This window comes from Chrysemys picta, chromosome 7 (assembly GCF_011386835.1).
Source record: "Chrysemys picta bellii isolate R12L10 chromosome 7, ASM1138683v2, whole genome shotgun sequence".
Lineage (NCBI taxonomy): Eukaryota > Metazoa > Chordata > Testudines > Emydidae > Chrysemys > Chrysemys picta.
Window position 1 is genome coordinate 69,609,448 of NC_088797.1, and position 15,576 is coordinate 69,625,023.

General features: G+C 41.5%; 1 protein-coding gene across 39 annotated transcripts in view; it reads left to right on the forward strand.

Moving 5' to 3' along the window:
• Window positions 1-15,576, forward strand: part of ZMIZ1 (zinc finger MIZ-type containing 1) — a 497,476-nt gene that overhangs the window by 457,931 nt on the left and 23,969 nt on the right. For 23 of the 39 annotated variants that reach the window (XM_024107239.3, XM_065553356.1, XM_065553357.1 and 20 more), the window contains 6 exons: window positions 1,139-1,356; window positions 3,135-3,333; window positions 4,353-4,643; window positions 8,745-8,927; window positions 10,584-10,758; window positions 12,263-12,449. In XM_024107239.3, the coding sequence (XP_023963007.1) occupies window positions 1,139-1,356; window positions 3,135-3,333; window positions 4,353-4,643; window positions 8,745-8,927; window positions 10,584-10,758; window positions 12,263-12,449 (1,253 nt within the window). The remainder of the gene's footprint in view (window positions 1-1,138; window positions 1,357-3,134; window positions 3,334-4,352; window positions 4,644-8,744; window positions 8,928-10,583; window positions 10,759-12,262; window positions 12,450-15,576) is intronic. The other 16 variants (XM_024107235.3, XM_065553368.1, XM_065553361.1 and 13 more) reach the window with 3 other exon arrangements.

The following is a 15,576-nucleotide window of genomic DNA, read 5'->3' on the forward strand; positions in this document are numbered from 1 at the left end:
CTCCCCCAGCACAGCTACATCTGTCTGGCTGCCTGACTGGAATGTTCTTGTCCATTTTGCTTTCTCTTGAGCTGGGAGCTGTCATTTCAATTTTTTTCAGTGGAAAATTGACATTTTTCAGGGAAATTTACATTTTGCCACAGAAAAATTCAGTTTTGTGAAAACTCTATTTTCTATTGGTAAATCATTCAGCTGGCAAATTCGCAACCAGTTCTCTATATCAAGGACTCAAATCTCCATCCAGCTGATGTTGAAGCCAGTAGAAAGACTTCCCTTTACTTGAAAAGGAGCTGGATCCAGGACCACCCACTGTATGTGACATTAGTCAAGTCACTGAACCACTTTATGCCTTAGGCTATGTCCACCCTATGGGCTAGGAGTGTGATTCCCCATCTCCTGTGAGCATCTTGTGTTAGTCTCATCGAGCTAGCACGAGTGTAAATAGTACTGTAACCACAGTAGCACAGGCAGCAGCACTGGAGGCACGGCTGATCCGTACCGAGTGGAAACCTGCCTGAAACCAGAGCATATGTACTAGACACGGCTCAGCTGTGCCTTCACTGCAGCTATGCTGCTATTTGTACTTGTGATAGCTCGAAGAGACTTAACACAAGTACACGTTACATGGGCAGGGGAATCACAGCATAGCTCATAGTGTAGACGTAGCTTTGGTTTGGTCATCGGTAAAATGGAGATACTTCTTTATAGTAGTGTTGTGAGGCTTAATTAATATTTGTAAGTCATTTTGAGGTCCTACATCAAAGACATTATGTTGGGGCAAAATATTTTTTTTTTTAAATCAAATTGTCATCTTGGAGACCAACAAATTGTCAAATAACACAGTTGTTTCTTGCTTCTTCACTTAATCAGATGGATTCTCCACATGATAAAAAAAAATGTGATATCTGCTGTTCCTTATTGTAACTTTTCAGAAGCTTCAGTGAGGGACTAATCTTATGGTAGGGAACAGAAAATGGCAAGGGAGAGCTCATAAGAAATTAACATACCTAGGTACATATAGCACAATGAACCCTGGACTCATTTGAGTACAGAGTATATAGGTTAGTTGATTGTACGTTAATGTCTGTAGCAAACTCTCTAAGGGCTTTCTCTTTATTTTGAATATTTCTCCTCATAGGTGCTGGGAAACCCAATGGCAAATGCCAATAACCCTATGAACCCAGCAGGAAACCCCATGGCTTCTGGGATGACTACCAGCAATCCTGGCATTAATTCCCCTCAGTTTGCTGGGCAGCAGCAGCAGTTTTCAGCCAAGGCAGGCTCCGCTCAACCTTATATGCAGCAGGGCATGTACGGGAGACCCAACTATCCCGGAAGTGGAGGCTTTGGCGGGAGGTAAGTCGAGTCTGTATGGGATGGAAATTGGATGTGAATAGTTCAGGGTGTTCTAGCTTTGCATAGCAATCTACTGGATATGCCATAGGTTCCCTTTGGTTAAAGGGTAAGTCTACACACCAGCTGGATGGTGTGATTCCCATCTTGGGTAGACGTACATGGGCTAGTTCTGCTTAAGCTAGTGTAATAAAAATAACAGCGTGGCCGCAGCTGCTCCGGCAAGCCACCCAACTTCCTGGGTACATACTCAGGCCACTGCAGCCACGCTGCTCTTAGCTTGATCAGGGCTAGCACATGTTTACTTGTGCTGGTAAGCACACCTCCCAGCTGCTGCTTAGAAATACCCCAAGTCTTGGTGGTTATTTCATGAGGCCTAGCTAAATTGCATACTGGGTCCATTGCTTGAAAAATTGGCTACCCAAAGAGCAGGAAATTCATCACTATACCTGGAAATTAGGTCAATCAATTACCGCTGACAAACACCAAAAATAAAGTTTTAATTACCACAAATACAAGACACAAACCAAGCTCCTAGGAATGATTAACATTCAGTAGGGCTACTATGTGAGAAGTATTGATGGTACAACTTCCATCAGTCTGTACAAAGAAATGAGCTCGAATATTAGTAAGGCTACAGTCCTGCAAAGCTAATAACAGAAGGTTTGCACCACTACAGGAATTTATAAAGCACTTCAGATGAATGAGGGACGGGGCTTTGGTCTTAAATTTTAAGTTATGTATTTATTTTTGTGGGGTAAGTGTAGTTCTTGTGAAATGTGTCAAATTAATAGCCCAGGTTATCTACAAAACACAGGCATGGGCAGTTAAAAAGTAAACACAGGCAGTAAGCATGCAAGCTTCCCATGCTCCTAACGCTTTTCCTGAATGCATTTCTATGGTGATAGTGAGCTCTGTCTCCGGTCCTAATCAATCCCTGGGTTCCTTTGTTGTTACTGCTGAAAAGGGTACCAGCAGGGTACAGTGGAACAGCACTATCCTAGAAATTGGGAGACCTAGCCTCTGTTTTCATCTCTGCCACTGTCTCGCTACATGAATTTGTACCATTCACTTAAACTTTCTGTACAGTTCATCTGTAAAATGAGCATAATGTTGACCCACCTTTTTAAAGACCTTTAAAGATTACAGGTGTGAAGTACTTTAGATTATTTATTCATTTATTTATTTTGTGGTAGTTTTGTGATTAGTACATGAAGTGTGCAGGTGCAGGCACAGCCAACTTGCTTCATGCAGAACTCTGAAGAGGCACCAAATGACAGCTGTCAGTCACTGTCGATCACAAATGGCCCCTGTCGGCCTCTTTGCTGAGACTTCAGTGGGGACAGATTTACTTTTCTACTCCTGGAAAAGCTGATACATTCCACTGTTGAGGTACATAGATGGCGCATTGTGGAGGAAGCTCAAAACGGATGCTACTGTCCGTGCTGCCCCTAAATTGTGGATAATCAGCGCACACGTTCATTTACAACCTCTGAGTCCAGCAGCTTGGTAGAACAGAGAATTAAAAATTAGTTAGAAACTCCTGAAGTCTGGAGTTTCTAACTCCATTGAAAAGTGCCAACGTTATCTGCACTCTATGCCAGAGCAGCTCTTATATCCTCATTTACATCCCTGCTTCTCTCTTCCTGTCAGAGTGCTTGTTTCAATAGAAACTTAGACATGGTTTTGGAACTGTTCCAAATGACATCAGACTGAGGCCCCAAATCTAGGCCCAAAACACTAGGCCCATTTTAATATTCCTTTCTTTCTTCACCTGGTAGTTACCCTGGTGGCCCAAATACTCCTGCGGGAATGGGGATCCCTCCACACACGAGGCCGCCTGCAGATTTCACTCAGCCGGCTGCAGCTGCCGCCGCAGCTGCAGTTGCCGCCGCAGCTGCCACAGCAACAGCTACAGCTACAGCCACTGTAGCAGCCCTTCAGGAAACCCAGAACAAGGACATGAACCAGTATGGACCGGTAAGAAAGTAGATCTTGCAAACTCGTATCCTTCTGACTTCTGCCTTTAGAGAGAAGTGAGTGCCCCTGTTTAGTATGTGAGCTATTCCGGTATCAGCTGTATTGTGTGTCTGTGTGCACAAGAGACGGAGACCAAGAGATCTCTTGTAGCATGTATAAGTATGTGTACATTAATGACACAGAGTGGCCAATACATCATCTTTATGAATCCCTGTTATCTGCACTAGTAATGCATTTGTACTTCAAAGAGGACATCACTTAGTTAAAAAAAATTGCATACAAAGTTTTATACCCACTTCTAATGTGATGTATTAGTACTTCCCCTCCCCCAAACTTTAGCACACAGCTAAGTGTTCTAAAGCTTTATTTTAGGGCCTTGCTGTTTCTCTAATGAATTATGTTGATCAACTCAGTTTAGTTTTTCTAAATACAGTAAAAACCCCACCTTTTAAGGTATTATCTGTGAGAATAGCAATTTGAAGCACCCGTTTTTGGTGACCCTAAGCTCAACACACAATTATTTCCTGTAATAACTATTAATGAAAAAGGAATGAGTGTTTGATCTGTGCAGCTGCTTTTGTCACCGCTTCCATTCCGTGTAGTGGTTCTAAGCATAGGGGATGAGGGTGGGGCGCATGCGGAACCTCAGCTGGCGTAAATAAGCAAAGCTCCTTTGAAGTCAATAAAGGGATGCTGAATTACACCAGCTGAGGATCCCGGGCCATTACCTTGAGGAAGATGACTGATCATGTCAGTGGATTTTTATTTGCTCATATTAAAGCAGTTTTTCTCTTACTAAACTATTATTTTTGTCTCTTGTTGCTTTTAGAATTCCAGTTGAATTATTATTATGCCAAAAAAAAAAAAAACCTCACAGAAGGTTACAGAACATAAAAAGAAAATGCGACATAATCCCAGCCCCTGCTAACAAACATGTTCAGCTCCCCGCTCCCATTTTAAATGCATGTCGCATTTTATTCTTTTTTTTTCTTTTCTTTTCTTTTTTTCTTCCGTTGAAGGTTTGTTCCTCTTTCCAGATGGGTCCGACTCAGGCTTACAACAGCCAGTTCATGAATCAACCTGGCCCTCGCGGCCCTGCTTCTATGCCAGGCAGCATGAACCCAGCGAGCATGGGAGCCGGAATGACACCTTCCAGCATGAGTGGGCCGCCTATGGGTATGAGCCAGCCGAGGCCCCCTGGGATAAGCCCCTTCAGCAGCCATGGGCAGAGGATGCCACAGCAAGCTTACCCAGGCCCACGCCCCCAGTCTTTGCCTATACAGGGCATGAAGAGACCGTACCCAGGAGAGGTGAGTATTCTCGCTCCCTTATTCCTTTTGTCTTACAAACGATACCAATTATGCTATGGATGAAATTCACCCTGTGGAGAAAACCTGTATAACACCCTGGTGAGTGTGTGTAGCAGGTCACCTCTGTGATTAGTCCACAAATAGTAGCCCTGCCTATGGAGCTTCAGCTCAAGCTTTAGCTGCTTGTGCTTTTTAGCTCTGGAGGTCCCCAGAGTTCAGTCCCTGGTGTGTCAGCCAAGATGGCCACCACCAAGCCCACACAGCCCTGTGAAGTTCTTGAGCCCTCAGAACATCACTTTGAAGCCCTCATAATAGAGCTTAAGTTCATAAGTCTTATACAGACTCTCTGCGCAGAGACGAATTTCAACCTGAATGCTTAAAATAAATTTGTCATGGGCAGAGCATAAGCTTTCTTTACTCTGGATTTTTTATTGTTTTAAAGAAATATGGGGCAGTACCTCACATAAACACCAAAAGCGTGTAAAACTTTTAAAAATCCCATTGCTTTCCAAACCTCCTGTGGCTTGATTTTCATAGGTGCTCAAACTCAAAACTCCTGTTGAGCTCAGCATCCCTGAAAATTCCCACGGTGTCATTTAGGTCATTTTCTTTTGGTCTGGGGTGAAGATTATCTGAGTTCTTTTCCTGTCTGCCTGTCTATATCTATTTGTCTCTCCAGGTTTTTATAAGATTAGCATAGGATGTTAGCATTTCCCAAGACGTAGTAATCAAAATCACACAGCTTTTGGCTTGCTGTATGATTTCAGGGAAGTTCTATTGAAATCAATGGGAGTTAGGCACCGAGATGCTTTTGAAAATCCCACTAGTTACCCATCTTCATCTTTAGGGGCCTATATACCTTTATAAATCTAGCCCTTAGTCTATAACTTTAGATAGAATCATAACATATACTAAATTGATGCTATGCTTTTAGTCGGTAGAGTTTACACTAGCATTTTATTGGCCAAAATATAATAGTGGCAATGTAAGTTTACAGAAAATATACAACTGATATCCAACATTTAACAAATATTTATTGAGTTTCTTGCAGTTTTTCTAAATGCAATGTATCCTGGTCTGTAAATGAATTCTGTTGTTGTTGTTACCTTATACATCAAAAATGACTTACTGCTGCAGGAGTTGCTTATCTAACAAGGCTTTTCTACTCTGTAAATGCTATCATTCCTTTCCAATTGAGCTAACAATGCATAGTGTGTGACTTCTTCAGATGATTATTTTCATTGTTATATTTCATATTTCACACCTTTGTTGAAGATTGGGAATCCCTCCTCACTGTTCCAATAGCATGTTTTTCGTCACAAGTGAATACAAGAATGTTCTCAAGTAATACGCATTTTACAGTGCTATAAAATCATATGCTTGTCGTAAGGGTGCTGTGTAAGTTTAGTAGATGCTATTTATTGATTGATTTATGAAAATGTCATAAAGGGGATAGTTGTTATAAATTAGCTTGCTCCAGAATTATTTTGTTTTTGTTGTCAGTATTCAATATTCATAAATAGATTTGCCATCAGAACGGTAATATTCTTGACCTCACCCTAAAGGTGCTGAGCAATAACCATGCCCATTGACTTCCTGTTGGATCACTGCAGGGAAAATAGGAAGGAACTTAGGCCCAGGAGTTAGGGCACTAGCCTAGGATTTCAGAGGCCTGGGTTCAGTCATCTGCTCTGCCACAGACTTCTTTTGTGACATTGGGCAAGTCACTTGCTTCAGCGTTTCAGCCAGCCACCTATAAGGATTCCGTCCGCACCCCCCAACGTATTCTAGTTTTGGGGAATTTCATTTCATCCATGATTACCGCAGCTGGGGATGGGACATTGGCCAGAAAGGGCCAAGGTTCTGACGTGGTATGAAGCATTCTCTCTTTCTTGGGTGCTTGGCTGGCTGGTTTTTAATCACATGCTCAGAGTCTAACTGATACGTGGGGTCAAGAAAGAATTTTTCCCCAGGTCATATTGGCAGTGATCTTTGAGGGCTTTAGCCTTTCTTTGTAACATAAGAACATTAGACCGGCCATATTGGGCCAGACCAATAGTCCATCTAGCCTTGTATCCTGTCTTCTGAGAGTGGACAATGCCAGATGCTTCAGAGGGAATGAACAGAACAGAGCAATTATCAAGTGATCCATCCCCTGTCATCTAGTCCCAGCACTTGGCAATCAGAAGTTTAGGGACACCCAGAGCATGGGGTTGCATCCCTGACCATCTTGGCTAATAGCCATTCATGGACCTATCCTCCATGAACTTATCTAGTTCTTTTTTTAACCCAGTTATAGTTCTGACCTTCACAACAGCACCTGGTAATGAGTTCCACAGGTTGACTGTGCATTGTGTGAAGAAGTGCTTCCTTTTGTTTGTTTTAAACTTGCTGCCTATTAATTTCATTGGGTGACACCCCACCCTCATCCCGCTTGCTCGTGTGCTATGTGAAGGGGTAAACAACACTTCTTTTTTTTTTTTTTTTTGATCCATACCATTCATGATTTTTTATTCCCCCCTTAGTCATCTCTTTTCCAAGTTGAGCAGTCCCAGTCTTTTTAATCTCTCCTCATATGGAAGCTGTTCCACACCCTTAATCATTTTTCTTTGCCCTTCTCTATACCTTTTCCATTTCTAATGCATCTTTTCTGAGGTGGGGTGTCCAGTACTGCATGCAATATTCAAGTTGTGGACCTACCCTGGATTTATAAAGTGGCATTATGATATCTTCTGTCTTATTATCTATCCCTTTCCTGATGGTTCCTAACATTCTGTTAGCTTTTCTGACTCCTGCTGCACAGTGATCAGATGTTTTCAGGGAACTATCCACAATCTTTTTCTTGAGCGGCAATGGCTAATTTAGATACCATCATTTTGTATATATAGTTGGGATTATGTTTTCCGATATGCATTACTTTGCATTAATCAACATTGAATTTCATCAGCCATTTGTTGCCCAGTCACCCTTTGTAATTTTTCGCAATCTACTTTGGACTTAACTATCCTGAGTAATTGTGTATGGGCTGCAAACTTTGCCACCTCACTGTTTACCCCTTTTTCCATATCATTTATGAGTATGTTGAACTGCACTCGTCCCAGTACAGATCCCTGGGGGATTTCGTTATTTACCTCTCTCCATTCTGAAAACTGACTATTTATTCCTACCCTTTGTTTCCTGTCTTTTAACCAGTTACTGATCCATGAGAAGACCTCCCCTCTTATCCCATGACTGCTGAGTTTTCTTAAGAGCCTTTGATGAAGGACCTTGTCATAAGCTCTCTGAAAGTCCAAGTACACCATATCCACTGAATCACCCTTGTTCATGTGTTTGTTGACCCCCCTCAAAGAATCCTAATAGCATGTGGGTGTGGGTCCTTGCAAGGATTATCTGGGTATATCTCACTTAATCCTTTCCCTGCCACTGAAGTGGCCTCAGGCACTGATGCTTCTCAGTCCCTCCTATTTTCTTCCTGTGGCATATAATAGTCTATCTCCTGGGGAGTGTAATAATTTTGGTTTCATTTCGGTTGTTTGATTTAGTGTGTATGTTGTTGGGTGGTGTGTTGTACACAGGAGGTCAGACTAGATGATCTGGTCGTCCCTTCTGGCCTTAAACTCTATGTCTCTGTGACTTAATAGCTCTATGCCTCAGTTCCCCAACTGTAAAACATGGAGTTAATAGCCCTTCTCTGTCTCCCAGGGGTGTTGTGAACATTACACACGTGAGGTGGTAAGGCCCTCAGATACTGTGGTTATGGGACCATAAAAGTACTTTAGATAGATGGATGCAGGTGCTCGGCTCCTGAAAATCTGTCTATTTATTTAAGTGCCTAAAATTGGGCATCCTGGAGTGGAGATTTTCAATGGCACAAATGGTTTGGTGCCCCAGACTGAACATTAATAAGATTTGAGCACCTTTGAATGTCCGTAATCCCCTGTCCCTCAAAGGCCCAACTCCAGGCACCCAGGTTTGAAAATGTTGGGCAAAGAGTTCATGAGACAGGGGACATCAGCCTGATTTTATTTTCATTTTAATTCTATAGTTCAAAGTTCCGTTCAAAATTATCTCTTGGTTTGTTTCATCTCTGTTGTAAAATAGCCAAATTATGGAAACCAGCAGTATGGACCAAATAGCCAGTTTCCTACCCAGCCTGGTCAGTATCCAACTCCCAACCCTCCAAGACCTCTTACATCTCCCAATTACCCTGGACAGAGGATGCCTACCCAGCAAAACACGGGGCAGTACCCTCCTCCGACAGTCAACATGGGACAGTATTACAAGGTGAGACCTTGGGTTCATTGACTTTCTCATCTGGTGCTGGTGAAAGTTCTTTCTTCCTTGTTGGTGGATAAAATGAGACGCCGGCAATACCATAGGATCCCCAGATAGGGCCTGATAATACGCTATTAAAGGCAATGGAAGTTATGCCATTGCCTTTAATGAGTCAGAATCAAGCCCATAGTACAGTAAGCTATGCCACATCATAACTTGGGGGCACTTTAGCTAAATGGTGGACCAAAGTAAAAGTGAATGCCAAACTGAGCCTGCCTTTGAGGTTTGACGTTTCTAGTTGTGGCAAAGCACAATGAGGGCACACAGTGCACGGTTCTTGGATTAACTGAGAAAATTGCAGTAAAGCTGGTAGATCAGATCTGCTTTAAGATTAGAGTAGCCAAGTCATTTCTGGTGTTGGATTCTGAGCCAGAAGAATCTTAGGGCCATTAAGACGCATATGGTTCTGGAAATGGGGTTGTTTTGTCATTAGTTGCATGGGAGGTGGGTACTGTTTGAGATGACAGCACTATTGGAAAAGAATAAGGAATCATTTCCCACAGAACATCAGTCTTGCATGCAGTCAGGTCACTCATTGCCTGATGTGGGATGCCTAGAAACATTGCTTTTTCTAAAGAAATTTTGGTTATACTGTGGCAGCTTCTGTCCCACATTGTCAAGATGAATGCTCCAAGGGGCTATATGCTCAGCCGGTGTAAATCAGTGTAGCTCCATTGCAGTGACTGAAGCTACAATGATTTATGCCAGCTGAAGATCAGTCACGAGTGTTTTAAAGGTGAAAGATTCTATATATATTTTTATCCTGTTTATTTTTGTTAGGTTTTTAACATTTTGTTTTGTTTTATAGCCGGAGCAGTTTAAGGAATAAAATAGCCTTTTCTGGGAGTGACCCATGGCTATTACAAGGGAATCTTAGTTTGGTTTGAGAAGAAAATCACAACAAAATTTGAAAGGGGAATCCTTGGTCTATCGAAATGCGTTGCATGTTTTTCATGGAAATATAGATTGATGCGGTGACAGGATGAATAGATGAGATTAGCTCATGGAGAAAGACAGTTCTCCCAGCTAGGGGGCAAGGCTCTGATTTGCAATATTGATGACCTGGTCTTTGGGAGTTTGAAGATTGTGGAGACTAAAGCCTTGATGAATTGAGAACTGTGAGGAAGTTTGGTCTCAGCGGAGACAGGGATGGGTATAGTCTGTAGTGCCTTTCAACCTGTGACTGCTCAGTGACCAAAGATAAAATGCTCTCAGCCAAAGATGAGGTGCTATAATATTTACTGCTACATCAAGAGGAGAGGAGAAGAGTAAGAAAATTAGGGCAAAAATAGGAGAGATCAAAGGTGGAAAGCTGGATAAAGGGGCAGGGAAGAATGAAAAAGGGGAGCATCTGCAGTTTCTGGGGCTTGCAACTTCTTGTCTCAAATTTAGACTACTGTATGTTTTAAAAGTGAGAAGTAAATGCAAAGAAAAAAGTAATTAAGGTTTTAGGTTTTAGCTCTCCTACTCAGTACGTTTTAAATAGTGCCAGGCCCAAGCCACAGTACCTAGATATAGATTCAGTGTTTAATAGCGGTACATATGATTAGGTCTTTTTTTTTTTTTTCAAAATTCAGTAACAACTTGGTATTATTTATTTTCTAGCCATCAAGGCCTGTACCTGTGGCAAATTACCCTCACTCACCAGTTCCAGGAAACCCCACACCACCCATGACACCAGGGAGCAGTATTCCACCATACCTGTCACCTAACCAGGATGTCAAACCACCATTCCCACCTGACATTAAGCCAAATATCAATGCTTTACCGCCACCTCCAAGTGAGTAGCAAATGCAGCCGGCCCCTCAGCCTTTTACTGTCTCTCTTTCCTCTGCCATGCATATCACGCAACCCAGAAGTGATGCTTTAAAAATAGCATCTTGTTTGCTATTTTTTGACATGGAGAGAAATGTTGATTGCCAGTTGATACATGGCATCAACCAACCACATTATGCAAGCTACTCAGAGAGGAAGGAAACAGGAAAGAAGAATATTTGTTTCCAAACAAAGTACTGGAAAATGCCAGATGGAAAACTCTCTCCAAAGTTAAACTTTTAAGGACTTTTCCCCTTAAATATTCCTGTAGTTGATTTCTCAGAATGAAACTCTTAATTTTCAGCTGTTTCATGTTGTTGGGTTTGTTTATTGCATAGAATCTCCATCAATAGTAATGTAGTGTGTTTTGGTCAAGGGCAAAGCTTTTGAATACTACTGAAGAATAGCTTAAAGGGTGAATATTTATAATGGTACTCCTATTATGTCCATGCAGACCCCTTAAAAATATTCAATAGAGTGCCAAAAAAATAATGTATACTCCTTTCAAAGCCACTCAACTTCACAGCTATGTTTGGCTGAGAGTGAGTCAGGAATAACACCATCTCAGTGGCTGTGTACTCATACAATTTGTCTACAGTCTAAAAGTGACTAAAGAATAATCAAAAGTTAGGCACTGGAAGAAGCAATATGTTCTCTATAGAAAGATCTCTGTTGTATTAGCTCTTTACAACCAGCATTTTGGGGTTCATGCAGCCTCAGAGGGAGGAGAGTATTTTAGGTAAGAGTTGAACAGCAGCTTCTGATGAGTAAAGAAGAAACACAATCTTAAATCCAGTAATTACAATGGACACTGGTAACCTTTTCATACTCCAGGTCTTCCTGCTTCAGAATCACTTCAAACAAACCCGTTTTTTCAGCCAGAACATATCTGCTGAAAATAGTTGCCCATCATAAATTGTGCATAACAAGCAGCAAAGCTCTTCATGATGGGAGACTGGATTGTTTGTGGAACTAGTAATAGAATACCAGAGCCTTCCATCTGTAGATCACCATTAGAACCGAGAGTCATTACTATCTACTGGCACATTTGAAATGAGTTTGGTAATCTCAATTCCAATTTCTATGGGGAAAATAGCCACATCACAGAAAAACAAATAGCAACGCACCACCACAACTGGCACTAATTGGCAGGCTCAGCAGAGTGATTGAATGGTAACTGAACTAATCTCTCACAATGAAAAATGCTCCCCCCACATCAGGTGTAAGGCATGACTGTAGTGAGAGGCACTTTTGCTGCTCCTTTCATAAACCTTATCTGTGGATATAAGTAGAAGACATCAGTCTCCAGAGCTGTCAGTCTGTGCCCTATCACCTGCGCGAAATCCACCTATACAATTATTTGTCATTTTCTTTTCTATATGTGATTCTACTAGGTTAACCCCAGCAATAGATCACTGTATCATTTGTCATTATTCTGTATAAATATACACATTGTTATTGCACTGCAGATGCTAAAGGGAAAGTTCACACTTTCTCTCCCTCTTCGATCCCAGCCAACCACAACGATGAGCTGCGTCTGACATTCCCTGTGAGAGATGGGGTGGTGTTGGAGCCCTTTCGGCTGGAGCACAACCTGGCAGTCAGTAACCATGTCTTTCACTTGCGGCCAACCGTCCATCAGACGTTGATGTGGAGGTAGGTTTGAGCAGTGTTGTGAGGCAATCTTGCGTGACTGAAAGCAAAATGGTGGGGCAGATGAACTTTGTTTGAGTCAGTCATGGATTTCAACATTAGTAAATATGGTCTGGATAGAAAAAAAATCCCTTTAGCTCATATATATGTGAACAACCCTCAACTTCCAGAGAGTAAAGTGCAATAATATGCTTCCTGATTCAGCTCCCAACCCTTTGGCTGGTGCCAAGTTATATGCCATCCTTCCAAGCAAACCTGATGGAATCAATGTGAATGAGGCAAAGGGCAATGTCTGGAAAATAATTATTTAAATGTACCTTTTGACTTGCTTCTGCTCTTTCTGGTAAAAGTGCTAGGAGCATGCGTAGCTGAGACCAGCATGCAAGGATCATTCATGGAATATTTCTGAACTAGGCATACTCCTTGCATCATCCACAGGTGATCTTTTGTTACTGTGTTGGTAGTTGGTCTGGACAATCTGTGATAAGCTTTCTCGCAATAACTTGACAAGGTTGCTTCTATTTTCAGCTGGAACTCAGAGGTGCAAAGGTATCCGAAAATAAAAATTGTAGGCAAATTAAGGACCTGATTCAGAGAGATGGTAAATTCAGTGGCAGTTATAGGTGCTAAACCCCTCTCAGGATAAGGCCCAAATTTCAGATAGAAGGTTGATTTTAAAGAGCTGTTTTAACTTACCCAGAACAGAAATGAGCCAAGCGGCTGAAGTGCAGCTTTCCCCACACGATATAGCTCTTTCACCTACAGTAAATATTACTTTTGATCAGAGACAGAGAGAGCGAATAGTCCCTCTGGATTATATTTTGCAGCTCTGTAATTCAAACTTGCATAAAATGATTCCAGATTCTGTACTGGCTTTGATATATGGACAAGGAATGAAATGGCATTAAATCAAATCAAAACCAAAGCCTTGATTTGTTTTCATTTCCAAATACTGTAGGATGGACTTGTTTTGAATCTGTGCTTGTGTGCCTTGGAGAATTTAGTTTCTCATTATCTTGTCTTATTGTATGGAGCTTTCCTTTGTAACACATGAAATAGCTGAGCAAATGAAACCTGTTCTCGTCAACACACTTTCCAGTGTGCCCAAAATTCCCCTTCTTCCAGTTTCTCTAAGTCATCCTTCAAGCTAGGTGAATCATTGGATTAATAATGTTTTATGACCTCAACATTTTCCATACTGGGATCCATTGCAATCACCCACCCATTTTGTAATGTGGGAAGGGTGGGTGGTTGTAATCTCCTGGGCATCACGACTCCTGGTTGAGATTTGACCTAGAATATAGATACTTATTTGCCTGCATGATGTTGGTAGTCTCAAGCCTAGGAATTAGAAATGTGAGAGATCTAAAATAGGCTACATCCAATAATTAATGCCTAACTTTGAGGTCAGTTATTGCTTACTTGCATTTCATTATCCTGGAGTACTCACAGCAAGAGGGAGTTTTGGCAGTTATTTGCTGGTTCTTATTAATAAGTAATCACCGTTGGGGATTGTGCAGGCTAGTTCTATAGATTTATAGAGCTGCACTGAGGCATGAGGCTGTTTCTTAATACCTGATCTTTCTTTAAAAAAAAAAAAAACAAAAAACAGCTTTAGCACCCTGACTTGGACTTGTATTTAAATTCATTTTAATGAAGACTCATCGGTAATTTGTGCTCAGGTTTGCCACCTTGAAAAACTTGTTAGTGATGGGAGGCCAGGGGCAGTCTGAACACTCAGAAAACTGAGTCTTGTGTCTGTCATCCTTATCTCATTCATTTTTCTCTGCTTGATCACACAGTTACACCCACATGGAAAATGCCCAGACTGTGTCTCTAACCCTGTCAGCTGTGTGTGGAGCATCAGTTGTGTTAGCATTTGTTGTACAATAGCTCGGCTAAAAGAGAATAGATATTAGATGGCATTAAGAGATTTTGCACGTTGAAATTATAATGAAGTAAATATGAAGTTTACCTTGGACTGTGTGGATTCCAATGCATGTATTAGTCACGTGAATTCTAGACCAAGCCTTTAGATTTTAATAGAGAATGATGGAATGGGGCCAGCTGTGAAGGTTTTTATGCTAGTTAAAATATTGAGTAAAATATCCCTCTGATAGTCACACATCTGATGGCGACGCAAATGTTCTTCTCCCTACTGGGGACTCCATGCTCTTACAAAGCAAAAGAACGGAGAGGAAATCAACCAAGAGAATTTTGCCTTAAAAATGGATCAGTCTTTGCTCACCACAATTTATGTATTATCTATTATTGTGGAGCAGCCTGGCTAGAACACGAGATTCTCCGCATTTCCATTCCTCCCTATGTGACCGTGGACAAACTTTTTAAGAGGGGTCAGGGAGGCAGTTTTGTCTTTTACAGCTTCTGCGTAATGTATAAAGACTTTCCCTGGTTTTTTTAATCTACTTGGTTTTAGGTTAGAGATATCGGGTCCCTGCTTCCCTCTTTTTATTTTTTGTGCTAACTAGATTTCTGTAGGCTCTGAATAGCGATGTCACTTGAGATCTTCACCTGAGTTGCTTTCCTTCCCCAAAAATAGAGATTGTGATTCTAACCTAAAGCTCCTGAATTTCTGAGCATGGCCACACCACCAGTATAGGACATAAACATGACCTTTACAGGGAAAAAACTGAGTACAAATATCTGGGCCTTCAGTAAAAGCAGTCTAAACGCGAGGCTGCCCATTGCTTTTTTTAAAAAAATTATCAGATTCTAAGAAACAGTCTCAGCACAGGGCCTCCATTCTTAGACTCTAACAAATTGCATACTCTTCCCACCTGCTGGGGGTGGGGGAGAGAGCAAGTTGCATCTCAGATTATGGTCTCATATGACATCACTATTCATGGCCTTCAAAGGTCTTACAGGAGAGTCCAGCAAAAAGAAGGAAATGAGCACCTGATTTTTCTTATGTAAAAAATGGTCATCAATGGACTTTGTGGCAGTCTTTGTTCATAATAAATTAACAGTGAAGGACAAAACCCCAAAATTTCAGTTTAACTTTCCAGTCCACCTTTAACCTCTCTGTATTTCAGTTTACTCATTTGTAAAATGAGGTTAATACCGACGTGATTAGGTGCAAGTGCACTACTATCTACTGAGGCCTGGTCTA